Consider the following 27,669-nt stretch of genomic DNA (forward strand, 5'->3'; position numbering starts at 1 on the left):
ACCCATGATGTACCCTCAGTACCTTTTGGATGATACATTAAACCAAGTCCTTGACTGCCTTCTCAGGTAGACATAAAAGATCACATGGCACTAGTCAAAGAAGCAACATAAAGGATCTTTGGCTTTATAAATAGAGGCATAAAGTACAAAAGCAAGAAAGTTCTGCTAAACCTTTAAATCACTGGTTGGACTTCAGCTAGAATATTTTGTTCAATTCTGGGCACCACAATTTGGGAAGGATGTCAAGGCGTTGGAGAGGTTGCAGAGGAGATTTACCAGACTGGTACCAGAGCTGAGGGACTTCAGTTATATAGAGAGGCTAGAGAAGCTGGGATTGTTCTCCCTACAGCATAGAAGGTTAAAGGAAGATTTAATAGTGTTGTTCAAAATTATGAGGGGCTTTGATAGAGTAGATATGGAGAAACTGTTTCCACTGGCAGAAAGGTCTGTAACCAGAGGACACAGATTTAAGATAATTGGCAAAAATGCCAGGTAGGCGATGAGGATAAAACAGAGAGTTGTATGATCTCAAATGCATTGCCTGAAAGGGCAATGGATGTAGAATCACTTAACTTTCAAAAAGGGAATTGGATATACAGTTAAAATGGAAAAGTTTGCAGGGCTGTGGGGAAAAAGCAAGGCAGTGGGAATAATGGGATAGACAGTTCTTCCAAAGAGCTGGCACAGGCATGATGGGCAAAATGGATTCCTTCTGTGCTGTATGATTTTAAAGAAGAAATACTTTCACGACCACCGGATGCCTCAAAAGCGCTTTACAGCCAATGAAGTACTTTTGGAGTGTAGTCACTTTTGGAATGTGGGAAACGTGGCAGTCAATTTGCGCACAGCAAGCTCCCACATCCAGCAATGTGATAATGACCAGATAATCTGTTTTTGTTATATTGATTAAGGGATAAATATTGGCCAGGACACCAGAGATAATTCCCCTGCTCGTGTTCGAAATAGTGCCATGGGATCTTTTACATCCACTTGAGAGCGCAGATGGGGCCTCGGTTTAACGTCTCATCTGAAACATGGCACCTCCAACAGTGCAGCACTCCCTCAGCATTGCACTGAAGTGCCAGCCTAGATTTACGTGCTCAAGTCACTGGAGTGGGACTTGAACCCAAAACCTTCTGCCTCAGAGGCAAGTGTGCTATCCACTGAGCCACAAGCTGACACAAAGAGTTGGGGAGTTCTTCCAGTGCTCTTGCCAATATTTATCCCTCAACGAACATCATCAAAACATATTATCTGGGCATTTATCTTCTTGCTGTTTGTGGGACCTGGCTGCCACGTTTCCCTACATTATGGTAGCGACGACACTCTAAATATATTTAATTGGCTGTCAACACTTTGGGATGTCCTGAGGTTGTGAACGATGCTGTATCAATAAAAGTTCGTTCTTACTGTTCTTCAACTGGTAGGCAATCATGAATTCCAATTTCTGGTCAGGAAGGAATGTTGCACTGATAAATTATTTCCCCCAGATCCTACCTACCTTTTCTTTAGTAGCGAGTCACAGTATCGTGCCAATAGTTCTGGAGATTTACTGGACGACTGAGCCATTTTTGTCACTGCATTATTATTTATGAAACGGCCACATGCCTGCAAAAAACCAAGCAACAATTTTCAGCATACTACTACAAAAACAGCTATTATATCTTCACACCTTCAACTAGGCAGTTTTAAATCTTGACATTTGGCACTGTCTGAATTCTCATCTAGTGTTAATACAATTCATTCAAAAATTTAACAATTCTTCTGAAAAGGTAACAATTTCCCCATGTTCCTTGTGTACTAAAATTGCAATTTTAGAAACTCTCATCCTAACACAATGAATTTGGTGTTTTTCCATTCTAACTTGTTAATGAAAAAACTCAATCATCTAGTAATACAGTGTTCTAACAGCCTCTTATGCTATTTAAAGGACTTTGCTGGTATCAAGTTAAACAGGAATAGGCACAGGCCATTCAACCCTTTGAGCCTGTTCCAACTTTCAATTATATCATGGCTGATCTGTACCTCAACTCCATTTACCCGCTTTTGTTCCATATCCCGATACCCTTACCTAACAAAATTCTATCAATCACCGAATCTTGAAAATTTTAATTCTCCCAGCATCCACAGCCTTTTGGGGAGCAAGTTCCAGATTTCCACTAACCTTTGAGCAAAAAAGTGCTCTGCCATGCGGGACTGCCAAATCGACAAATACAAGTACAATGACATCTGCGGCACTTGATCTACTCATTCTACACCAGGACCATGTTTAGAGACCTGGACATGTCACTGGAGACCTGTCTTGGCTACCACCATTTCACAACGAAGGTTGTCAGATTTGTACCATCTGCTGTAAGAATTGTACCATCTGCTGCAGCACAATCTGAAGACAATATCTGGAAAGGAATAGCTCTTCCTGCAGAAATGGCATGGCATAAAGCTTTCATGCTACCACATCCTTCCAATCTACTACAAAAGACATCTTCCATATCAGGTAGTTTGCAGAGCCCACCTGCATCAAGCAAGTAACAAATGCTACGTTTGCAGGGGCAACACATTCATAACCTTTTTCGTGGAAAGAGGAAATTAGTTGGACAATTCGTAGAACTTTCACCAGTGACCAAATTCCCTCAAATATAGCGCATTGTAGATTTCAAACCATCAGGGCTCTTCTGATCAACCCTATGATATAGATTATTTTGTATACCCATACCCTAATTAAAATTGGTCTATAGATTATTACTCTGGTAGAGTATCTCCTGAACCTATGAAGGGTTTGATCCTTGCCAGTGGTAGACTTTAACAGGGTAGCACTGATAACCTGTAAACCCCTGCAAACTTGTTCCCCCATTACAATTGATCATAGGTTAGAAAGCACAGATACCAGAGTTTCTGGAACAAAATGTTTGGCCCATTTAAAAAGACGTGGGCATGAAAAAAGTCACCTGGAGTAGAACTAGTAGGTTCAAAAAAATACAATTACATTAGTTGTAACCAAGTGAGCATAATCATGGCACTCTTCAATGTGGAATCAAGAGGACCAGGAGCTGAGACAAAGGAAACAAGCTGTCTAGCAGCTTAACTTTAAAAAAGTCAATATTTTTTGTTCATCACTGCTTTCTAGCCTCCCCCATCCCCTCACCCCCCAAACAACAACTTTCCAATCTGCGCTGTAATTGTGACTGGAAACATTTAAGAGTCATTGTTAGACCAATTGCTACAAAATTATTGCCTTACCTTATCCAAAGCAGCCACAAAACCTGCATCATTGTTGAATGCTGACATCACTAATGCATTATACTTCTTATGAACATCCAGAATTGTCTGTACATACATTTTGGGATCCTGGGTCAAACAAAAAAAAAAGGAAAAATAGATATGAATACAGTGAACATATTTACATTATAAATATGCAGGCTGAAACTTACTTATTGAAGAAGAACAGCTTTAAAAACAAGACTCTTTTCAACAGTATATTTGGAACAAACTGGAGATGGACTCAGACATACTCATGTACAGGTCTAGAAACCTAGGTCACTGCTTGGAGATTGAAAGCGGAGAGGGCGGGGATTGGATTTTGGCAGCACATTGCCTACACAGAAGTCATTTCAGTGAGTGGTATAGTAGCTCACTCTGGGGGAGCACACTCACCTGCTCCTGGCCCAGTCCCACTTTCCAGTCGCCCCAAAGAATGGGAAATTTGATTTTAATATACGCTGATAGTTCCATGCGCTGCCGCCACTGCGCACAAACACAATTAACACGTATGAGCAAATTAATTCAAATGTGTGCAAAAATGTTACTACTTGGAATACACATTTTCACCAACTTATTTGAATTCTGTTGCTAAAGCAGTTTGGCACTGGTCAATCCAGTGATAGAAACATAGAAACATAGAAAATAGGTGCAGGAGCAGGCCATTCAGCCCTTCTAGCCTGCACCGCCATTCAATGAGTTCATGGCTGAACATGAAACTTCAGTATCCCCTTCCTGCTTTCTCGCCATAACCCTTGATCCCCCGAGTAGTAAGGACTTCATCTAACTCCCTTTTGAATATATTTAGTGAATTGGCCTCAACTACTTTCTGTGGTAGAGAATTCCACAGGTTCACCACTCTCTGGGTGAAGAAGTTTCTCCTCATCTCGGTCCTAAATGGCTTACCCCTTATCCTCAGACTGTGACCCCTGGTTCTGGACTTCCCCAACATTGGGAACATTCTTCCTGCATCTAACCTGTCTAAACCCGTGCTAACTACATTTGCAGCTTATTGTTTAGACTGTTTAATTAAAATTTCTATCATTTTGTGACTCCTACTGAAATATAAACTGGGCTGAAAACGTTTATTTAAAAAAATAAATTGTATAGCAGTCAGCATGGATTCAAACGGTTTAGTTTACATAGGATATACAACACAGAACCAGCCCATTCGGCCCAGTCCATGTTAGCGTTTATGCTCCACTCGAGCCTCCTCCAGTCTTTCCTCATCTAAATCTATCCGATTAACCCTCTATTCCTTTCTCCCTCATATGCTTGTCTAGCCTCCCCTTAAATGCATCTATACTATTTGCTTCAACCACTCCCTGTGATAGCAAGTTTCACATTCTCACCACTCTTTGGGTAAAGAGGTTTCTTCTGAATTCCCTATTAGATTTCATAGTGACTATCTTATTTTGACGGCCTCTAGTTATGCTCTTCCCCACAAGTGGAAACATTCTCTCTGTATCCACTCTATCAAAATCTTTTTCATAATTTTAAAGACTTGTATTAGGTCACCACTGAGCCTTCTTTCCCCCCCCCCCCCCCCCAAGAGAAAAGAGACCCAGCCTATTCAGCCTTTCCGGATATGTATACACCCTCGCATTTCTGGTACATAACTGAACAAGAATTTTGCAAACACTAGTCATATGAAGTTTCATCCCTATGTTTCAACATCACAAGTGTTGATATTGCAATGGCTTCCTTAACGTTAGTTTGGAAGTATGAACACAATAATCATGCTGTTGGAGTAGGCTGGTTAATGAACTGTGATAACAAGACCCAGGTTCTATATTTAAAATCAACAAAATTCTTTAAATTACTGAACTTTCGTTTTTATTTTGTTCCAATTTACTTCCCCATCCAGTCGCTCATCAGATGAGTTCTGATGGGAAATTGTGTAGGGTTCATTACAGAAGTGATTTAATTTAGTTGCTCCTCAAAAATGGGGATAACTGTAAACATCAATGTAAAAGAAAATGAATCTGACAATTGCAAGAAGCAAACTTAAAACGATATACCCTAGCACCATAATATAAAGAAACTTTGTTAGTTTTAAAACTCTCAGCAGCTAGACCAACTCAACTGAAACAATTTTAGGCATTACCACCATTGTAGGTGATACTTTTCGATGTTCTTTTCTTCAGGACAACCCTCATACACATTATTAAACATTGGGTAAGAAATCAAAATCCTCACTGTCCCTGGAAAAGATGATGACAGCAGGAGGGGGGAAAGAGAGGGAAGGAAATATGTCTAAAACATAATCCATGTTTTCAAAATAATGAAAGGAATGGATAATCATAGATGTCAGGAAAACTTGTGAAAATAATATGGTGAGTTGGAGGGCAAGGTAACCAGAGGATCGGAAATTAACTTTCTACAGATTGACATTCTTTAACTCACATTTAGAGCAGCTTCTCCACACTTCTCAATGGCAGCCAAACCCTGGTTATGAATGTGTGTTTCTAGAAGCTTCTTCAGTTCCCCAAGGCCATCTTGGATTCGAGAGACTAGGTTATACATCCTACCCAGATCTGTCAAACAAAATAGAACCGAATCGGATTAGTTATTTCTTTTTTTGACATTGGAGTTGAATATTCCACTTACTAACATCTGGGACATAGGGACATAAGAAATAGGAGGAGTAGTAGGCCATTTGGCCCCTCGAGCCTGCTCCGCCATTCAATAAGATCATGGACTCAGCTCCACTTCCCTGTCCCCTCCCCATGACCTTTTATTCCCTTATCGCTCAAAAATTTGTCTATCTCGCCTTAAATATATTCAATGACCCAGTCTCCACAGCTCTCTGGGGAAGAGAATTCCACAGATTTACAACCCGCTGAGAAGAAATTCCTCCTCATCTCAGTTTTAAATGGGCGACCCCTTATTCTAAAACTATGCCCCCTAGATCTAGATTCCTCCACGAGTGGAAACAGCCTCTCTGCATCTACCTTGTCGAGCCCCCTCATTATCTTATATGTCTCAATAAGATCACATCCCATTCTTCTGAACTCCAATGAGTACAGGCCCAACCTTTCTTCCCAAGTCAACCCCTTCATCTCAGTAATTAACTGAGTGAACCTTCTCTGAATTGTCTCCAATGCAAGTATATCCCTCTTTAAATAAGGAGACATGTTATTTTGTTGTTCAGATTAATAAAATCAATCTAAATGTCTTGAACGACTAGCAGAAAATACACATCAGATTTGCTCATCATATTTCACCATTGGCCATTAGCTGCACTTAACTAATTACGTACAGAAATATTTGTACATTAAAATCTTATTTAAAACATGTCAAGTAACCCTTATGCTCAATTTAGACATATAACTATATATTTAAGTTATATATAAACTTTACTTTTCTACAATGCATGACTCTTATTCACTACCCGTTAAATCATTTAAACATCAAGACCTAAAAATTGGCCCCGGGGGGGGGGGGGGGGGGGGGCAAGCGCCATAAAAGGGCGCTAACCACTTACCGACTGGCTGCGGCGAGATGAACGACTCCCGCCAACTTCGACAGGAGATTTGCAGCAGTGGTAGGACGTTGCGCCCTGATCTCCTTCGCCGGAGTTCGTGACGGCATTCCCCCACCCCCCGGTACCACCCCGCAACCGAACTTTGGTTCCGCTACTTGCGGCATCGCCAGACGAAAACATCGGCAGGTGAAGGAAGCATTGATCGCGAGACCGGGAGCTTCGGGAGCGTAAGTTAAAGGTGAGGTGTCCGGGGTAAGTTTTTAAAAAAATTTTTAAAATGGTGTTTCTCATTGTTTTTAAGATTCCTCTTCGGTCATGAGTGGTCAGCCCGGCACTCTGCTGCAGTGCATCGGGCTGATCGGCCCGGATTGCAGCTGCCGTCGGGGACCAGATACGTGGTCCCAATGCAGCGATGGCCCTTCCCTTTAAGCGAAGGAAGGAGTCTCCGAAATCAGCAGCACTGCACGGTCCATTGTACAGTGCTACATAACTACCGCCCTATCTGCATCCTGTTGTGCTCCAGGAAGGAAGTGGAGGAGCACTAAATCAAGCGCTCCACTTCCTTCCTGGAGCGCAAACATCAAATTTTTTTAAAGTTGTAAATCATTAGCGCCTAGCACTAATTTTTTCAACTTTTAAAAGTTAGCGCGCTCCCGAATTTCTCCTTTAAGCCTCCAATGGTAATATTTGGATATTGCGCTTGAAATCAAGTCCCGATAACAACAAAATGGGCACAGATCTAATTAATCATTCTTAGTTTACCATAGAAATTTATGGCACAAGAGGCCGCCATTTGGCCCATTGTGTCTGCGCCAGTCGAAAAAGGGCTATCCAGCCTAATCCCACTTTCTAGCTCTTGGTCCATAGCCTGGCAATTTACGGCACCTCAAGTGCATATCCAAGTACTTTTTAAAAATATGATGAGGGTTTCTGCCTCCACCAGCTTTTCAGGCAGTGAGTTCCAGAGCCCACCCACCGCCCTCTGGGTGAAAAAAACTTTTCCTCGAATCCTTCTATAAATTACTTTAAATCTATGCCCCGGTTATTGGCCTCTTTGCCAAGGGAAATAGGTCTATCCACTCTATCGAACTGCAGTGGTTCAAGAAGACGGCTCACTAGCTAACACCTTCTCGAGGGCAATTAGGGATGGGCAATAAATGCTGGCCTTGCCAGCGACACACACATGCAGTGAATGAATTTTTAAAAACAATCCAGGCCCCTCATAATTTTATACACCTCAATTAAGTCTCCCCTCAGCCTCCTCTGATCCAAAGAAAACAACCCCAGCCAATCTAATCTTTCCTCATAGCTGAAATTCTCCAGTCCTGGCAACATCCTCGTAAATCTCCTGTGTGTCCTCTCTAGTGTAATCACATCTTCCATTTAATGTGGTGACCAGAACTGTACGCAATAGATTAGCCATGGCCTAATTAGTATTTTACACAGTTCTAGCATAACCGCTCTGCTCTAATATTCTGTGCCTCTTCACAGAATATTGGAATAATGTTCCAGAGTACACACAAGGATTAGAAAGTAGTTCATTCTCTCCAATGGGTAATCAGTTACAGTCGTCATTCCAAATAAAAATAAACATAAAGCACGTGTGCAATTGAGTAAAGTCACAGCAATAACTATGGGAGACATTCAGAGAATTCCATGATCATCCCTTCTCTGCATTGTAAATGAGAAAAGGTCCACCTCCACCACCACCACAAGTGGTCATCTTCAATCCTCTTCAACTGCTAAACCCTACATCCCATTTTAAGACTTACTTCCACCTCAGCAACATCGCTCACCTCCAACTCTACCCCAGGGCCTTTCCTGCGTAATACCTTGCACATGCCTGTGTCACCTTACAGACTCAACTATATTAACATTCTTCTTACTGGCCTCTCATCGCCCACCCCCCCATATATTTTCAACTTATCCAAAATATTGCTGTAGAAATCTTGTTCCACAGCAAGATCCACTCAACCATCACTACTCTCTTTGGTAGCCTATGCTGACGCCCAGTCCTCCAATTATCACATTTACAAACCTCAACCTCATCTATATCCCTTCATGACTTTGCAATCTACACCAGCTCTTTATACTCCCCAAACATTGTTTCTCTGGACACAAGAGCTTACAACCACATGAGCTTTGCATGTTTTTCTGTTTCTACTGAAGGAACTTGTACAGTAACGGCACAACACAATTCTGTCACACGAGAAAGACAGTAGTAATGAAAGGGCTCAACAACACTCTACATATTTGAAATCCTCAAAGCTGTCTTCAGAGGCTGAAAGTAAAAGTACAAGGTTAGATCAGGTGCCAAAGAGGAAGGGCATTCCATTCAGTAGCTTTGATGCCCCTCGTTTTGCAAATAAACAAGAGACTTACCTTCATTTTTATCAGCATCTAATAAGTTCTGAAACTCTGTATGAAAAATCTCTAGATGTTTTTCAATAAGTACTTGTTCACATTTACGAGCCAGCTCATCTTGTGTACTTTCATGAAGATAAACTTGTACGCGGCGTTGTTCCTCCAGCAGCCGAGCCTCTGCCTGCAAAACAAAATTTACAGACATCCTCAACAATAGCGCTAACTACCCACGACACAATATTGTAGAGAATTTCAGATTTTAAACCGCCTGAGTTTAAAGGGCTCAGTCATAGAATCATAGAAATTTACAGCTCAGAAGGAGGCCATTTCAGCCCAATATGTCCATGCCGGCCAACCAAGAGCTATCCAGTCTAAACCCATTTTCCAGCTCTTAGTCCGTAGACCTGTAGGTTACGGCACTTTAAGTGCGCATCCAAACATCTTTTAAATGTGGTGAGGGTTTCTGCCTCTACCACCCTTTCAGACAGTGAGTTCCACACCCCACCATCCTCTGGGTGAAGAACTTTCCCCTCATTTTTCCTGCACACCTCCCCCAATTACTATAAATCTGTGCCCCCTGGTTGTTGACCCCTCTGCAAGGGAAACAAGTCCTTCCTATCCACTCTATCCAGGCCCCTCATAATTTTATACACCGCCCCTCACAGCCTCCTCTGTTCCAAAGAAAACAGACCCAGCATCGCCAATCTTTCCTCATAGCCAAAATTCTCCAATCCAGGCAACATTCTTGTAAATCTCCTCTGCACCCTTTCCAGTGCAATCACATCTTTCCTGTAATGTGGTGACCAGGACTGCACACAGTACTCTAGCTGCGGCCTAACCAGTGTTTTATACAGTTCAAGCATAACCTCCTTGCTCTTGTATTCCATGCCTCGACTAATAAAGGCAAGTATTCCGTATACCTTCTTAACCACCTTATCTACCTGGCCTGCTACCTTCAGGGATCTGTGGACTTGCACTCCAAGGTCCCTTTGTTCCACTACACTGTTCAGTGTCATACCATTTAATGTGTATTCCCTTGCCTTGTTAGACTTCCCCAAATGCATTACCTCACACTTATCCGGATTAAATTCCATTTGCTGCTGTTCTGCCCACCTGACCAGTATATTGATATCTTCCTGCAGTCCGCAGCTTTCTTCTTCATTATCAACCACACAGCCTATTTTAGTGTCATCTGCGAACTTCTTAATCATACCACCAATATTCAAGTCCAAGTCATTGATATATAACCACAAAAAGCAAGGGACCCAGCACTGAACACTGCAGTCATCAACCATTACTATTTGCTTCCTGCCTCCGAGCCAATTTTGGATCCAACTTGCCACTTTGCCCTGGATGCCATGGGCTATTACTTTCGTGACCAGTCTGCCATGTGGGACCATATCAAAGGCTTTGCTAAAATCCATATACACTACATCATACGCACTGCCCTCGCGACCCTCAGGGTTACCTCCTCGAAAAATTCAATCAGGTGAGTCAGACACTACCTTCCCTTGACAAATCCATACTGACTGTCCTTGATTTATCCATGTCTTTCCAAATGAAGATTTATCCCATCCCTCAGGATTTTTTCCAATAATTTTCCCATCACCGAGATTAGGCTGACTGGCCTGTAATTACTCAGTCTATCCCTTTCTCCCTTTTTAAACAAAAGGTACAACATTAGCAATCCTCCAGTCCTCTGGCACTGCACCTGTAGCCAGAGGGGATTGGAAAATGATGGTCTGCTATTTCCTCTTTTGCTTCTCTTAACAGCCTGGGATACATTTCATCTGGACCTGGGGATTTATCCACTTTCAAAGCTACTAAGCCCCTTAATACTTCCTCTCTCACTATGTTTATCTCATCTAAGATTTCACACTCCTCCTCCCTCATTGCAAAGTCTGCATCGCCCCTCTCTTTTGTGAAAGCGGATGCAAAGTATCCATTAAGAATCATACCCACGTCTTCTGCCTCCACACACAGATTTCCTTCATGGCCCCACTCTTTCCCTAATTATCCTCTTGCTCTTAATGTATTTAAAACACATCTTTGGGTTTTCCCTGATTTTACCTGCCAATTCAGACAAAATATACACCTCGAGTCATACAGACAGATTATTCCAAGTCCAATCCCTACTCTGTGCTAACAACTAAGATAAGGAAGTAGAAAAAATTGACAGGATTCCCATTCTTGGTAGTTATTTTTTGACCATAAGAAAAGTTAAGGAACAGAAAAGGCCTTTCATCCCACCAAAGCTCATCACCCCAGTACGAGGGGGAGAGGGAGCAGCGGTGGGGGCGGGGGGGGGGGGGGGGGGAGGGCAGCAAGCATGGAGCGGGGAGGGCGACAGGAAGGGAGGGCGGACGAGCGAGTTGGAAGGGCACGAATGGAAAAAAAAGCAAGCGTGAGCAAAAGAGAGAGAATTGGAATACAACACATCACCACACACACCCCCAGTGTCAAGTCTATATAAATATAAATATGTAATGCTGGAGAAATAATTTAAAAGCAGAAAATCTTCCAAAAACAGCTTTCCAGCCACCTAGGCATACAAAATTACAAGTCAGTAATGTCTGAAAAACAGACTTTATAAACTATTCACTTATCTAATCTGCAGTTACTTACCTTTTTCATGTATTCTGTTACAGGGTTCTGCTGTAGAAACTCAGTGCTTTCCCTCGTGTAAAACCTCTCTGTGTCAGCCAAAAACTGTGATTCAAATGATTCTTTATACACTGTTAATGTGGGTCCCTTTGCAAAAGCATCGTCTTCATTCAGCCCAAGTTCAACTGTGAATAAAATAAATACAATGAACAAAAAAAATCCAGCTTGACAAGCTCGGAGAAAAAAAAATGGTTCTGCTGACACATCTTACAACAAATAACAGAGTACTACATTTAAGGAAGCACAAGAACTTCAAAATTACCATAGGACTGAACCACACCGCTGATCAGTCTGGTGTTGATGGTTTCGCCATTTCTCTCTTTTTCAATCAGCTTCAGAACTGCATTTGTAACCTGACAGGAACAGTATTTAGGTTACCCATGTGTACCATTGTATAAGTTATATTTGTTATTTTTTTTCTCGGCTTTAATTGTTGTGTAGAGGTAACGTCATCTATATACAGGTATCAACACATGCAGACATAGACAGCAAGTTTAGCAGGCCACTTGATTATGTGGCCAGAGCTGCTGAAGTCACTGGATAGCAGTGAGAAACAAGAACTCCAGCTGACTGTTTAAGCTGTCCTGAGCATAAGCCAACTGAGATCCAAAAACTTGGCACAGACTAGAGTGTATGAGCTCTATGCTCCATAGGGCTGTTCCATACACAGTGCATTTACCCACTGATGTACATGATTAAAGAGACATTAAACAAAGTGCCTGAACTCACAGTCAGATGCAAGCACTTTGCTTGCTATAACCACATGCATGCTCTTGCACCCGTTACATAAAACAACTCAGAATGCTAAACTTGTAAGCTAAGGCTCAGTAGCTTTGCAGCAGAAGCATGTTACAACTATAAAAAGTCTCTATTTTGTAAGTGTCAAGAAATCAGTATTAACAAAAACAGCAGCAGCAGTCTCACTAAGAATTTAAATTTTGAAATAAATTTACATTTAAACCACACCTTCAGAAAAAGTTTGATAAAATTGTGAATTTTAAATCATTGCACAATACTGTTCACATATATATATTTTTTTTTAATAAATAAATAGCTATGGTAAAATACTTGCCTGCTTATTTAAGGGCCTAAATAAGCAATCCCGCCATGTCACCAAAGCAAGCTGCAAAGATTTTAAAAAGATTTGAAGTAACTGTTGCTCACAAATAAATAGCTTTCAATCATTGTCAGTCACCAAATGGTACAAAGTCTAATCTGAAAATGTCCAAAAGTTAACAATGTTATATTTGGGTTAATATTCTTGGCACACAACATAGTTTTCCTGAACTCTTTAAAAAAAAAACTCTTTTGTAATAAAGATTTCCATACTTAGTTGCAGTCTTGAAATGTTTAAAATTGAAACTAGGCTTCAGAAGAGATTCACTAATACCAGGAATGAAACTTCAGTTATGAGGAGAGATTTTTTCTCCTCAGTCATATCTGATAGGTGTTCAAAATTATATGGAGCTTTTGTTGAATTAATCAAATAAAAAACTTCTATTTCCACTGGTCTTGAGTCAGCAACGAGAGAACATTAATTCAAAAACCAGCACCAAAAGAACAAAGGTGAGGGCAGAAGTTTTTTTTTAAATAAATGGAGAGGATTGTTAGGAACCGCTACCAGAAAGAGTGGTGAAAGCAGTATCCATAATAGCTTCTAATGGGGAAGTGGATAAATATTTGAAATATATAAATTTTGAAGAATCATGGGGTAAGCCCTGGAGAATGAGAGTAAGCATCTCTTTCAGAAAATTATGCAGGCATGACGGGCCAATTGGCCTCCTTCTGTGATGTAAAATTCTATTACCCTATGACAAATTAATCTACAAGTCTTAGAAACATAGAAAATAGGTGCAGGAGTAATCCATTCGGCCCTTCGAGCCTGCACCGCCATTCAAGATCATGGCTGATCATTCCCTCAGTACCCCTTTTCTGCTTTCTCTCCGTACCCCTTAATCTCTTTAGCCGTAAGGGCCATATCTAACTCTCTCTTGAATATATCCAATTAACTGGAATCAACTCTCTGCGGCAGGGAATTCCACAAGTTAACAACTCTCTGAGTGAAGAAGTTTCTCCTCATCTCAGTCCTAAATAGCCTACCCATTATCCTAAGACTATGTGCCCTGGTTCTGGACTTCCCCAACATCGGGAACATTCCTCCCGCATCTAACCTGTCCAGTCCCGTCAGAATCTTATACATGTCTATGAGATCCCCTCTCATCCTTCTAAACTTGTGAATACAGGCCCAGTTGATCCAGTCTCCTCATATGTCAGTCCAGCCATCCCTGGAATCAGTCTGGTGAACCTTCGCTGCACTCCCTCAATAGCAAGCACGTCCTTCCTCAGATTGGGAGACCAAAACTCAACACAATATTCCAGGTGAGGCCTCACCAAGGCCCTGTACAACTGCAGTAAGTCCTCCCTGCTCCTATACTCAAATCCCCTAGCTATGAAGGCCAACATAACATTTGCCTTCTTCACCGCCTGCTGTACCTGCATACCAACTTTCAATGACTGATGAACCATGACACCCAGGTCTCGTTGCACCTCCCCTTTTACTAATCTGCCGCCATTCAGATAATATTCTGCCTTCCTGTTTTTGCCCCCAAAATGGATAACCTGACATTTATCCACATTATACCATGCATTTGCCCACTCACCTAACCTGTCCAAGTCACCCTGCAGCCTCTTAGCGTCCTCCTCACAGCTCACACCGCCACCCAGTTTAGTGTCATCTGCAAACTTGGAGATATTACACTCAATTCCTTCATCTAAATTGTTAATGTATATTGTAAAGAGCTGGGGTCCCAGTACTGAGCCCTGCAGCACGCCATTAGTCACTGCCTGCCATTCTGAAAAGGACCCGTTTATCCCGACTCTGTTTCCTGTCTGCCAGCCAGTTCTCTATCCACATCAGTACATTACCCGCAATACCATGTGCTTGGATTTTGCACTCCAATCTCTTGTGTGTGACCTTGTCAAAAGCTTTTTGAAAGTCCAAATACACCACATCCACTGGTTCTCCCTTGTCCAGTCTGCTAGTTACATCCTCAATAAATTCCAGAAGATTCGTCAAGCATGATTTCCCCCTCATAAATCCATGCTGACTTGGACCGATCCGGTCACAGCTTTCCAAATGCGCTGCTATTTAATCCTCAATGATGGATTCCAACATTTTCCCCACTACTGATGTAAGGCTAACCGGTCTATAATTACCCGTTTTCTCTCTCCCTCCTTTTTTAAAAAGTGGTGTTACATTCGCTACCCTCCAATCCATAGGAACTGATCCAGAGTCGATAGACTGTTGGAAAATGATCACCAATGCATCCACTATTTCTAGGGCCACTTCCTTAAGTATTCCTTAAGCAGACTATCGGGCCCCGGGGATTTATCGGCCTTCAATCCCATCAATTTCCCCAACACAATTTCCCGCCTAATAAGGATATCCTTCAGTTCCTCCTTCTCCCTAAACCCACTATCCCTTAGTACATTCGGAAGGTTATTTGTGTCTTGCTTCGTGAAGACAGAACCGAAATATTTGTTCAATTGGTCTGCCATTTCTTTGTTCCCCATTATAAATTCACTTGAATCCGACGGCAAGGAACCTACGTTTGTCTTCACATATTTATAGCAGCTTTTGCAGTCAGTTTTTATGTTCCCTGCAAGCTTCCTCTCGTACTCTACTTTCCCCCTCTTAATTAAACCCTTAGTCCTCCTCCGTTGAATACTAAATTTTTCCCAGACCTCAGGTTTGTTGCTTTTTCTAGCCAATTTCTATGCCTCTTCCTTGGTTTTAATACTATCCTTAATTTCCCTTGTTAGCCACAGTTGAGCCACCTTCCCAGTTTTATTTTTACTCCAGACAGGGATGTACAACTGCTGAAGTTCATCCATGTGATCTTTAAATGTTTGCCATTGCTCATCCACCATCAACCCTTTAAGTATCATTTGCCAGTCTATTCTAGCCAATTCACGCCTCATACCATCGAAGTTACCTTTCCTTAAGTTCCGGACCCTAGTTTCCGAATTAACTGTGTCACTCTCCATCTTAATAAGGAATTCTACCATATTATGGTCACTCTTCCCCAAGAGGCCTCGCACAACAAAATTGCTAATTAGTCCCTTCTCATTACACATCACCCAGTCTAGGATGGCCAGCTCTCTAGTTGGTTCCTCGACATATTGGTCTGGAAAACCATCCCTAATACACTCCAGGAAATCCTCCTCCACTGCATTGCTACCAGTTTGGTTAGCCCAATCTATATGTAATTAAAGTCACCCATGATAACTGCTGTACCCTTATTTCTTGTTTGATGCTGTCCCCAACCTCACTACTACTGTTTGGTGGTGTGTACACAACTCCCACTAGCGTTTTCTGCCCTTTGGTATTCCGCAGCTCCACCCATATCAATTCCACATCATCCAAGCTCATGTCCCTCCTTACTATTGCATTAATTTCCTCTTTAACCAGCAACGCCACCTCGCCTCTTTTTGCTCTCTATCTATCCTTCCTAAATGTCTTCCACTTTGCTGCTTAACAATTCTTTAGGTATATACTGCATTAGGCTGGGTCCAAATTAGTTAGTGGTATTAGGTCAATCTTACCCATGTTACGTTCAAAAGGGTCATGAGTTGATATACCATGTTTTCATGGGCAGAAAATGTATAAGTATATCAGGAACATTCACTGCAATGACACAGGCTAGCCAAGATGAGGTAACAATGAAATATGGATTAGAAAGACACTCGAGTAGAAGGAGGAAAGCTACAAAACTTAAATTTATGGATTGCCTGCTGAAGAAGCTCTTAGTTTAACCCAATGGTTATTCATTCAAGTTCTGTTATATTTCACTTGTACCTGCCACCCAGAGTGCACTTCATTAATTCTTGAGAACCCTGTGGCAAAGCATCCTGCACAAAAGTGCTCAGAATTAGCAGTAGCACACAAAAATCAAGACCACTACATTCTTCTATATGCTTTGTACAAGGCACCTCTGTCCTATGGCATATATTATATACCTTCTACATGTATCTATTTTGTTTCCATTATTCTGATCGTCACATTCCCTGCCAATTTCCAGTTTTAAATGGATAGGACACAAAGAGAATGAACTGAAGGTAATCCTAAAGGTAAACAACCATTAAAAGGATGTACATCTATGCATTTCACTGGGGAGATTTCCGTCCCCTCCCCCCCCCCCCCACTCTTTACAACAGCTCAAGTCAAGTGGTACACTAGTGCTCTGTATCTGACGAGAGCGCAGCTAAACCCAGATAGAATGCCATCGGCTCTTTTGTATGCCATGGCCTTCAGCTGGCCATGAAAACTCCACTAGAAATGGGTGGTTACCCCAGAATGGGGGAGGGAACATGCCTACTGTGGAGGTTTGCTAATTCCCACAAGCTTCAGTGCTTTCTGGCTGTTGTCAAGAACAATAGCCAGATGGGTTCCTCTTTGCTGGCCCATAACAATTTACAACTTACCTATCTGAAGGTGCTGAAGGTATGCCGACAGCCCGTTTTCGGATCTTACAATCTGCTGGGGCTGGCCTCAATCTACAAGTCTGACTTTTATGGCATCCAACATGGGGAAATGACACGGGAGGCATTATGACATCACTCTTGCACAATGACATACCACTTACATATTCCCATCCATTTTGGGCAGAAGCCTCCTGACTATGCCAGGGAATGCCCTAGAAACTGCAAGTTGATTGGGGGGGGGGGGGGGGGAAAGAGGGAAATGAATGAACTATCCATTTAAATATTAATCTTACTGAAATCTACAAAAAAGGAAATACATTTCACAATATGCCATTATATTTAAAGGATTACTTCTTTAGCAGATCAACCTGCTCTATATGGTTCCTTTAAAATAAACAATTGGTTTAGTAATTAATACTTATTCTTCTATTATTTTTAGTTTAATAAAGCTCACTTGGCAGGAATATATGGATAAGTGTATTTTTTTAACTAGATTATTAGTGGCGTTGCATACGTGGCGTTAACACCAAGTACAGTACTTAGGTCAAGCAGGGGGAGGGGGAAATGGTGGCAGCATGAGATGACGCCAAAAAAATGCTTGGGGGGGGGGGGCGGTGGGGGAGCAATTGGTGATTATTCACTGGAGGATGAGAGATTACCTGCAGTGAGGAAGGGCCTAGATTTCATTGGACAAACTATATTATCCCATTTAGGAGGAGGCGGCAGCAAGAGCATTATGTTCCTTAGCTGGGACGGGGTTCCAATGCACCGTGCTCTATTTTGTCACTCAGTGGGGAGAGGGCAAGGTTGGAGGGGGGTGGGGTTCTGTTGTTGAAAGTTCAAAATTGACATACGTATTCAGTGATGTTTATTTTAAATTGGGAGGAGTTTGTTCCTGCTGTCCATGCTGTTGCCGGGTGGCGCTACTGCATCCAGGACTCACTTAGTCCACTGATGGGACGTGCATTTAGTAAGACTGGATTTCAGTTTCTGCATTGGCTAGCTTGTTTATTGCAACTCCAATATTTTAGTTCAGCCAAGATTCACATACGTACCCTTTGAGTTGCTAAGAGGCATTTTAAAACTAGTGATTTGCGATCGCAATGCTTACATTCTCATAGCGGAATGGCCATTTAAACCTGTGCACATTGCTGACTCTTCGTGCCAGCTCTTTCCAGTTTAGAGCAGAAAACTGACTTTGGGAACATCACGGATTTTCATTTCCTGCTGGTATAATGGAGTTTGCGCTCATTGGAGAGTTTCTGAGATCATTTGGGGAAAATTTAATGTAAATACCAGGTAACTTGATACTTCCGGATTCCTGAAGGGGGAGGTGGTTGCAAGAATGCAACATAATGTTCGAGATTGTCCCAACGGGTGTCTCAACATTATGCACACGCTGCATACAATTGCAATACCATTAGAATGTTGTGACCACTTACCGTTTTAAATTTATTATACTCTAATGGTTCCAACAAAGCCTCTATCGATAGGCAAAAAATACAACCTGTTCAGCTATAATAAATGCTCTCAAAAATGAAATAAAACAATGGTTTCTTACTGAATAGATTTCGTAAATTCCTTTACGTCCTTCATCACATTCACGACGGACCCAGTGTCGATTGAGGTACGCACAGATTCCGTTCAATACTTTACTGGAAAACCTGTAATCTTCCCACTGCTGAGTATAAAACTTCAATACACTCTCATCCATCAAGTCTTCACCATCCTATAGGAGAGAAATTACAAACTATTCTCTTTTGTAAATCACATTTCACATGAATTGGAGTGCAGTGAAAACCTATCAAGTTCATCCATTACAGAATGGGATTTTTTTTAAACAAATTAAACTAGTTATATCATGCTGCTACTTCCCATAAAAGACAACATGTCAAGTCACCTTATTGTAAAGATAACTAAAAAAAGCTTTTGGGTCCAATAAATTGTATATTAAAATTTTAATCAATACTTGCTAAAAAATTATGTTTTTCATGATTACCCTTGCAACTAGATAATTAAACCGAATAACCACTTGTATAAGTATAATAGACGTGGGTACAGTGACCAAGTGAAGGTGGTGTTAGCAAAGAGAGCAGTTTTGGTCATAGATGAAAAGGATCAGGACTGAGGCCAAGAACACTTTCTGGAGGCACCCACAGACGTTGCAATAAGATGATCATCCATATAATGATGAGGTCATATACCCAATTCAATAATCATCACATGATCCCAAATCGTGCAACAAAGATTGAGGATGTCATACCTTGGGAAATGCTCCAGAAATATTGAATACTATTACATGACCTTTATGCCAAGTATTCTTGACAAGACTAAAAGCACTACAAATTGACTCTCTTATTCCAACATCAAGGTGACTAATGAGATGGTCACGACAGTTGAGATGGCACCGTAGCTTCTCATTCCTTTCACAGCAAAGTTTGTGGAAATCAAATCAAAGTTCGTGAAAATCAAGACAAACTGTTAAATAAATGTAGCTCTTTCCACATTTAAGATCGAGTGCTATTTACGATTCATGCAGGTTACTGCATTTCAAAGACCTGTACCTGTTGTGAGCCAAGGCTTTTGCACTAAATATTACTATTTGCATTTAGATAGCCCCTTCGATGGTATGAGACGTGAATGGGCTAGAATAGACTGGAGAATTATACTTAAAAGGGTTGATGGCGGATAGGCAATGGCAAACATTTAAAGATCACATGGATGAACTTCAGCAACTGTACATCCCTATCTGGCGTAAAAAATAAAACAGCTCAACCGTGACTAACAAGGGAAATTGGGGATAGTGTTAAATCCAAGGAAGAGGCATATAAATTTGCCAGAAAAAGCAGCAAACCCGAGGACAGGGAGACATTTAGAATTCAGCAGAGGAGGACAAAGGGTTTAATTAGGAGGGGGAAAATAGAGTACGAGAGTAAGCTTGCAGCGAACATAAAAACTGATTGTAAAAGCTTCTATAGATATGTGAAGAGAAAAAGATAAGTGAGGACAACTGTAGGTTCCTTGCAGTCACAATCAGGTGAAGTTATAATGGGGAACAAAGAAATGACAGACCAACTGAACAAATACTTTGGTTCTGTCTTCACGAAAGACACAAATAACTTTCTGGAAATACTAGGGAAACGAGGGTCTAGCGAGAAGGAGGAACTGAAGGAAATCCTTATTAGTCAAGAAATTGTGTTAGGGAAATTGATGGGATTGAAGGCCGATAAATCCCCAGGGCTTGATAGTCTGCATCCCAGAGTACTTAAGGAAGTGGCCCTAGAAATAGTAGATGCAATGGTGATCATTTTCCAACATGATCTGGATCAGTTCCTATGGATTGGAGGGTAGCTAATGTAACCCCACTTTTTTAAAAAAAGGAGGGAGAGCGCAAACAGGGAATTATAGACCGGTTAGCCTGACACCGGTAGTGGGGAAAATGTTGGAATCAATTATTAAAGATGAAATAGCAGCACATTTGGAAAGCTGTGACAGGATCGGTCCAAGTCAGCATGGATTTAAGAAAGGGAAATCATGCTTGACAAATCTTCTAGAATTTTTTGAGGATGTAACTAGTAGAGTGGACAAAAGGAGAACCAGTGGATGAGGTGTATTTGGACTTTCAATAGGTTTTTGACAAGGTCCCGCACAAGAGATCGGTGTGCAAAATTAAAGCACATGGTATTGGGGGTAATGTATTGACGTGGATAGAGAACTGGTTGGCAGACAGGAAGCAGAGAGTAAGAATAAACGGGTCCTTTTCAGAATGGCAGGCAGTGACTAGTGGAGTACTGCAAGGTTCAGTGCTGGTACCCCAGCTATTTACAATATGCATTAATGATTTAGATGAAGGAATTGAATGTAATATCTCCAAGTTTGCAGATGACACTAAGCTGGGTGGCAGTGTGAGCTGTGAGGAGGATGCTAAGAGGCTGCAGGGTGACTTGGACAGGTTAGGTGAGTGGGCAAATGCATGGCAGATGCAGTATAATGTAGATAAATGTGAGGTTATCCACTTTGGTGGCAAAAACAGGAAGGCAGATTATCTGAATGGTGACAGATTAGGAAAAGGGGAGGTACAACGAGACCTGGGTGTCATGGTACATCAGTCATTAAAAGTTGGCATGCAGGTATAGCAGGTGGTGAAGGCGGCCAATGGCATGTTGGCCTTCATAGCGAGAGGATTTGAGTATAGAACAGGGAGATCTTACTGCAATTGTACAGGGCCTTGGTGAAGCCACACCTTGAATATTGTGTACAGTTTTGGTCTCCTAATCTGAGGAAGGACATTCTTGCTATTGAGGGAGTGCAGCAAAGGTTCACCAGACTGATTCTCGGGATGGCAGAATGGACATATGAAGAAAGACTGGATTGACTGGGCTTATATTCACTGGAATTTAGAAGAATGAGTGGGGATCTCATAGAAACATATAAAATTCTGACAGGTTAGATGCTGGAAGATTGTTCCCGATGTTGGGGAAGTCCAGAACCAGGGGTCACTGTAAGGATAAGGGGTAAGCCATTTATGACCGAGAGGAGGAGAAACTTCTTCACTCAGAGAATTGCGAACCTGTGGAATTCTCTACCATAGAAAGTTGGTGAGGCCAGTTCATTAGATATATTCAAAAAGGGAGTTAGATGTGGCCCTTACAAGCTAAAGGGATCAATGGGTATGTATGGAGAGAAAGCAGGAATGGGGTACTGAAATTGCATGATCAGCCATGATCATATTGAATGGTGGTGCAGGCTCGAAGGGCCAAATGGCCGACTCCTGCACCTATTTTTTATGTTTCTATATAGACAGATTAATGGAATGTGCCAACAGGTGGCACATACAACTTGATGTGGATTAAAAGCAAGTAACCGTGAGATGAAAGACAAGGAATGGGAACATACATTTAATGGAAAGACACTCAAATGTGTGAAGAGAGATCTAGAGGTTCGAATATACAATTCCCTGAAAATGCAAGTGCAGATAAATAACATATGAATGTCCAATAACATTTTGGGTTTTATAAATTAGAGCATAGAATACAGGAGTAAAATCATTTTATACAAATTTCTCATTGTCAGTTAGGCCAGTATTGTGTGCAGTTTTGGGTGTTTCCTAATAGAAAGGAAATTAAAACTAGAGTAGATTCACCATGGATAATGCCAGAGATGGGAAAGCCTCAAGATACTGGAACTATTTCAACTGAAGCAGAGAAGGCCAAGACGAAGTTTAATAGGGATAAACAGTTTTGATACTACTGTGTCTGTAAGCACTCTAGTAATGACTCCACGAGGTAAGGTACTGTACTTGAACTGTTGTGACCTTAGTCCATTTATTGCAGCTCCTGAGTGAGGGTACAGTATGGTGAGCTCCCTTTTATACTTGGTTACCTGTAATGTACAGGTGACCACTAGGTCTCCACCAGTTGCACCCTCTGGTGGTACAGGCATAGTGTATACAATGTGAAGATACATCCAGTGGTCTTATGTAACTGTACACTGAGTGTATAGAGTATATACTTAAGTTATACATACACATCACACCCCCCTAAGTCTTGTTCCACTGGCCTTTGCACTGTGTGCTCTGGCCCTAGACTTGAGTGCCCAAAGCCCTTGCACCTGGTCTATGCTTTGGCTTGGCTCTCTCCCTGTAGACTGCCCCCGCCCCCCCCCCCTGTGGAAATGTATTTTTATCTAAGCTGATACCATATGGTATTTGTGTGCCCTTTGCAACATATATATAACAAAATGGAGTCCTGGTCCTTCCAGAACTTTCTGCATAAAGCAGTCAGCTTTCATAAACAGCTAAACCTGGTTTGAGATGGCTGATGGCCATCAGACAGCTAGGAGACAAGTCATGCTGAGACAAGTACCCCCCCCCCCCCACCCCATGGTGCTCTCCTATTGTCTATACGACAAGTTCCATGCCACCCCACTCTTTTCGAAGTACTCAAACCACCAGCCATTATCTCTTGTAGAGACCTCATCCATTTGATGCAAACAGATAACTGACTAGGAAACTGAACAATCCTGACACAATGCAAGACAGGTAATAGCTCATTACCACACTCTCATGGAGTAATGGCCGGCTGGCCAACTAATAACCCTGACAAAAGGAAATATCTGGAAACCATGTCAGGACAAGGATGTAGTAATTAACTCTTTATCTGTATTCACTGACTGCGAGACAGAGCCAATACACAGGGAGAGGCCATAACTTGGGTTTGACTGTATAAATATCTCGTGAAACTGTACCATTTCGGAGGTGTTCACTTAGCCATTGACTGAGTGTGACCTGCCCCTTGATGGCAAGTAAATTAAATAAACTTCTGCCGGAGCTGAAAGTGTCGGAGTCATTCTTTTCGGAGGTCGAGATTTCGACAGCCCCAAGTCCTTATTGTCACAACATTGGGAAATGGTCAGCAGTGGACGGTTGGGCATTGTAGTGGGGGGGTTGAGTGGGTTCTGGGTGTGATCCATGTGTGTCCATGGCTGCATACATCCAATTCCCCCCTCCCATACATAGACCATGTGTGTGGCTCAACACCTGCATGTGCATACATATACAGACGGAAAGAACCAAAAAAATAAGAAATAGGATTCATTACTGTGATATATTCACAGAGCACAAGCACACACAGCTTCCTACATGGCAGGCAGCTCTCTCGGAAGCCTCCGGAAATCTGCCTGGTTCTGTTTTTTATTAACCCTGCACTTGCAGTACACCATATGTCCACATCCACAGTGTGGAGCTACAAACATTACAAGCTTACAGACATTAGACTTCTCCCTCCTTAATGAAGAAGTTATTATAATAATCATACATAACTTTCATTTTTATACATAACACAGGGTATAGACTTATTTTTTTTTCCATATTTACAAATTTAACTTCACCACTTGTTTTCTGTTTCGAAGAGGATACCTTTGCTCTTGAACAGAACCTTCCAAACATGGTGTTGAATCTAAACTCATTCGAGGCTCATCCTGAGGAACGTTTTCCTCCACGGAATTTCCTTGATTTTCATTTGAACTCACTAACTTCAGGCTCTTTGTTTTCCTGACTCAGACTCAAGACTTTCATTCGGATTCTCTCCTGGATTTATTTCTAGTACATTGGATTTAGGATTTGCTACTGGTGTATCAAAACTATCTGATGAGTCAGAAATAACTGAATCATTCCCACCTTCAACTCCTTCCATGTCTGTATGTAAAATATCAATGTGAACAAACCTAACCTGTCCATTATCAAACATCTTTACCAAATATGTGCGAGGACCACATATCTTCACCACTCTTCCTGGTAACCACTTTAACCATTTATGGTGATGGTTCTTCACTCTCTCCTTCTGGTTTAATTTCACACCTCTTTTACTCTTACCTCGATCATGATTCTCTTTTTGTTTTAATTGTATCCCTTCTACGGACTATGTCAAATGTGGCTTTAACAATGAGAATCTGGTTCATGGTTGTCGTTTGAGAAACAACTCTGTTGGTGTTCTACCAATAGTTGTATGATTATTTCGATATGTAATCAAAAAATTAGCCAATTTGTGATCCAATGACAACTGTCGTTTCCTTGGATTTGGATCTAACATTTGTTTTATGAGGGCACGTTTTACAATTTGTACAGTGCGCTCTGCTGCACCATTCGAAGCAGGATGGTGTGGTGGAACCTTAGTATGTTTCACAACATTTTTGCTCGTGAATTGTGCAAATTCTTCTGAACGAAATTGTGGTCCATTATCCAAAACAATTTCTTCAGGGATGCCAAATGAAGAAAATAATTTTCGTAAAATGTCCAATGTTTTACTTCTTGTTATTTTCCACATTGGAAACACCTCAACCCACTTCGAATGGCGATCACAATGAACAATTGTTGTCCTTCGAACTCAGCAAAATCAATATGTAGCCTTTGCCACACCCTGGGAGGCCATTTCCATGGCTGTAATGGTACTGGTGGTGGTTGCTTGCTTACCGATTGACATGTCGTACACTGACACATGATGTACTCTATCTCTTTATCAAGACCTGGCCACCATAAATAAATGCGTGCAAAACTCTTGGTCAAGCCCATCCCCAGGTGCTGGTCATGGAGGTCTCCTAATAATATGGACCTGAATTTATTTGGTATAACCACTCTTGCACCCCACATGATACAATCTTTATCGACTGATAATTCATTCCTATGAATGAAGAGTGGATGTGTATCTTTGTCAGTTACCTGGTTTGGCTATCCATTTGCTATATATACACTCATACACCTTTGAAGTCACTGGGTCACGTTTGGTTGCTCTACCAATCTCTTCAGCTGTGACTGGCAGTTCATCAATGTATGAAAAATAAAACACTTCTTCCTTATCGGGTGCAACTTGTGATGGGGAGGGCAATTTAGACATTGCATCAGCATTACTGTGATCAGCTGATCGTCTGTATTCAATATCATATGTATAGTCTGACAAAATCAAAGCCCAAGTCTGCATTCGGGCTGCAGCTAATGTTGGAACTGGGGATTTTGGATGGAGGATTGCTGTTAGGGGCTTATGGTCTGTAACAATGGTAAACTTTTGACCACACAAGTATTTGTGAAACATCTTGACCCCAAAAATTAATACCAAAGCTTCCCTTTCAATTTGCGCATAATTATTCTCACTGGCACTGAGAGTGCATGAAACAAAAGCAATTGGTCTCTCCTCCCCACTACGTAATACATGAGAGATCACTATCCCAACTCCATACGGAGAGGCATCACATGCTAGCTTAATCTCCTTAGGTATGTCATAGTGAACGAACATGGTGCTCTCTACCAATTTGCTTTTACACTCCTTGAATGCTGTATCGCATTCTTTTGACCACTTCCAATGCACCTGTTTTTTCAAAAGTTCGTTCACTGGATGTAATACTGTAGCCAAATTTGGTAGGAACTTCCCATAATAGCTCAAAAGACCCAAGAATGAACAAAGTTCAGTGACATTCCTGGGAGTGTCACATCCACTGAACAAACTTTTGAAAAAACAGGTCCATTGGAAGTGGTCAAAAGAATGCAATACAGCATTCAAGGAGTGTAAAAGCAAATTGGTAGAGAGCACCTTGTTCGTTCACTATGACATATCTAAGGAGATTAAGCTAGCATGTGATGCCTCTCCGTATGGAGTTGGGACAGTGATCTCTCATGTATTACGTAGTGGGGAGGAGAGACCAATTGCTTTTGCTTTTCTAACTGCATCCAATTTTTCCATGGTTGGATGTAAACCATCTTTGTCTGCTTTGTACCCCAAGTACTCCACTGAGTTTTTAAATAACTCACACTTACGAGCAGACACTCGTACTCTGTGCTTCTCTAGTCGTTTGAGGACTTCATTCAATAGGTTATGATGAATTTGCCCATTTGGTGCTGAAATTAGTATGTCATCCAAATAACATACTACCCCTTCAATACCTTGCAAAATCTGGTTCATCACCCCTTGGAATATGGCAGGGGCGGAAGACACTCCAAACTGTAGCCTATTAAATTGATTTAGGCCTAGATGAGTATTTATAGTCAAACATGACTTGGACTCCTCATCTTGTTCAAGCTGTAAGTGGGCATTTGTAAGATCTAGTTTTCAGAAGATCTGACCACCTGTCAGTGTTGTGAAAAAATCTTCTCTATTCGGCAATGTATTGGGGACATTACCCTCTAGAACCTGGTTTACGGTTACTTTATAATCACCACACAATCTTACCTTACCATCGGACTTAGGTACAACAACAATGGGTGTAGCCCAATTACATCGTTCTATCTTACAAATAATGTTCTCAGTCTCCAGTCTTTTGAGTTCTTGCTCAACTTTCTCCTTGAGTGCACATGGTACGGAACGTGGCTTGTAGTAAACCGATCTAGCGTCCTTCTGTACCCTGACACGCGCCTTGAAGCCTTGGATCGGACTGCTCGTTTCGCAGAACACCTTCGGATACTTCTTGATAACCTCATCCGTTGATGAAAATCTCGCTTCCACACAGAAAATCTTACTCCAATCCAGCTTCAGTGAGCTCAACCAATTTTTTCCTAGTCCGGCAGACTTGTCTGCTTTCACTACTATTAGAGGGAAGTTCTGAAATTGATCTTTATATTTCACCGTTACGGTGATACGACCTACCACAGGAATTTTCTCTCCCGAGTAGCCTCGCAGCTCTATCTTGGATTTCTCCAGTTGGAAATCACGCAATTGTCGCGGTATAGTGACTCCGGTACTACACTCACGGATGCACCCGTGTCAATTTCCATTGGTATCTTGAATCCCGCAACATCTATGTGGATTTTGATGCTTTCCGAATCGCTGTCAGTTAACCTCGTGCTCCTGATGACGTGTAACTCTAACATTTCCTCATCCTGTTGTTGTTCCTCCATGCTATGTAGTCTCTTGGGATTTCTACTCATAGCT

The 27,669-nt window shown here is 41.6% G+C and overlaps 1 protein-coding gene across 3 annotated transcripts in view; it reads right to left on the reverse strand.

Moving 5' to 3' along the window:
* The window catches only part of LOC139264553 (cullin-1), a 129,535-nt gene that overhangs the window by 33,977 nt on the left and 67,889 nt on the right, over positions 1-27,669 (reverse strand). For all 3 annotated transcript variants that reach the window (XM_070881191.1, XM_070881192.1, XM_070881193.1), the window contains exons 4-11: positions 18,816-18,983; positions 12,843-12,893; positions 12,033-12,123; positions 11,732-11,895; positions 9,125-9,287; positions 5,662-5,792; positions 3,238-3,345; positions 1,502-1,608 (exon numbers count right to left, since the gene is read on the reverse strand). In XM_070881191.1, coding sequence (XP_070737292.1) covers positions 1,502-1,608; positions 3,238-3,345; positions 5,662-5,792; positions 9,125-9,287; positions 11,732-11,895; positions 12,033-12,123; positions 12,843-12,893; positions 18,816-18,983 — 983 coding nt within the window. The remainder of the gene's footprint in view (positions 1-1,501; positions 1,609-3,237; positions 3,346-5,661; positions 5,793-9,124; positions 9,288-11,731; positions 11,896-12,032; positions 12,124-12,842; positions 12,894-18,815; positions 18,984-27,669) is intronic.

This window comes from Pristiophorus japonicus, chromosome 5, assembly GCF_044704955.1.
Source record: "Pristiophorus japonicus isolate sPriJap1 chromosome 5, sPriJap1.hap1, whole genome shotgun sequence".
Taxonomy (NCBI): domain Eukaryota; kingdom Metazoa; phylum Chordata; class Chondrichthyes; family Pristiophoridae; genus Pristiophorus; species Pristiophorus japonicus.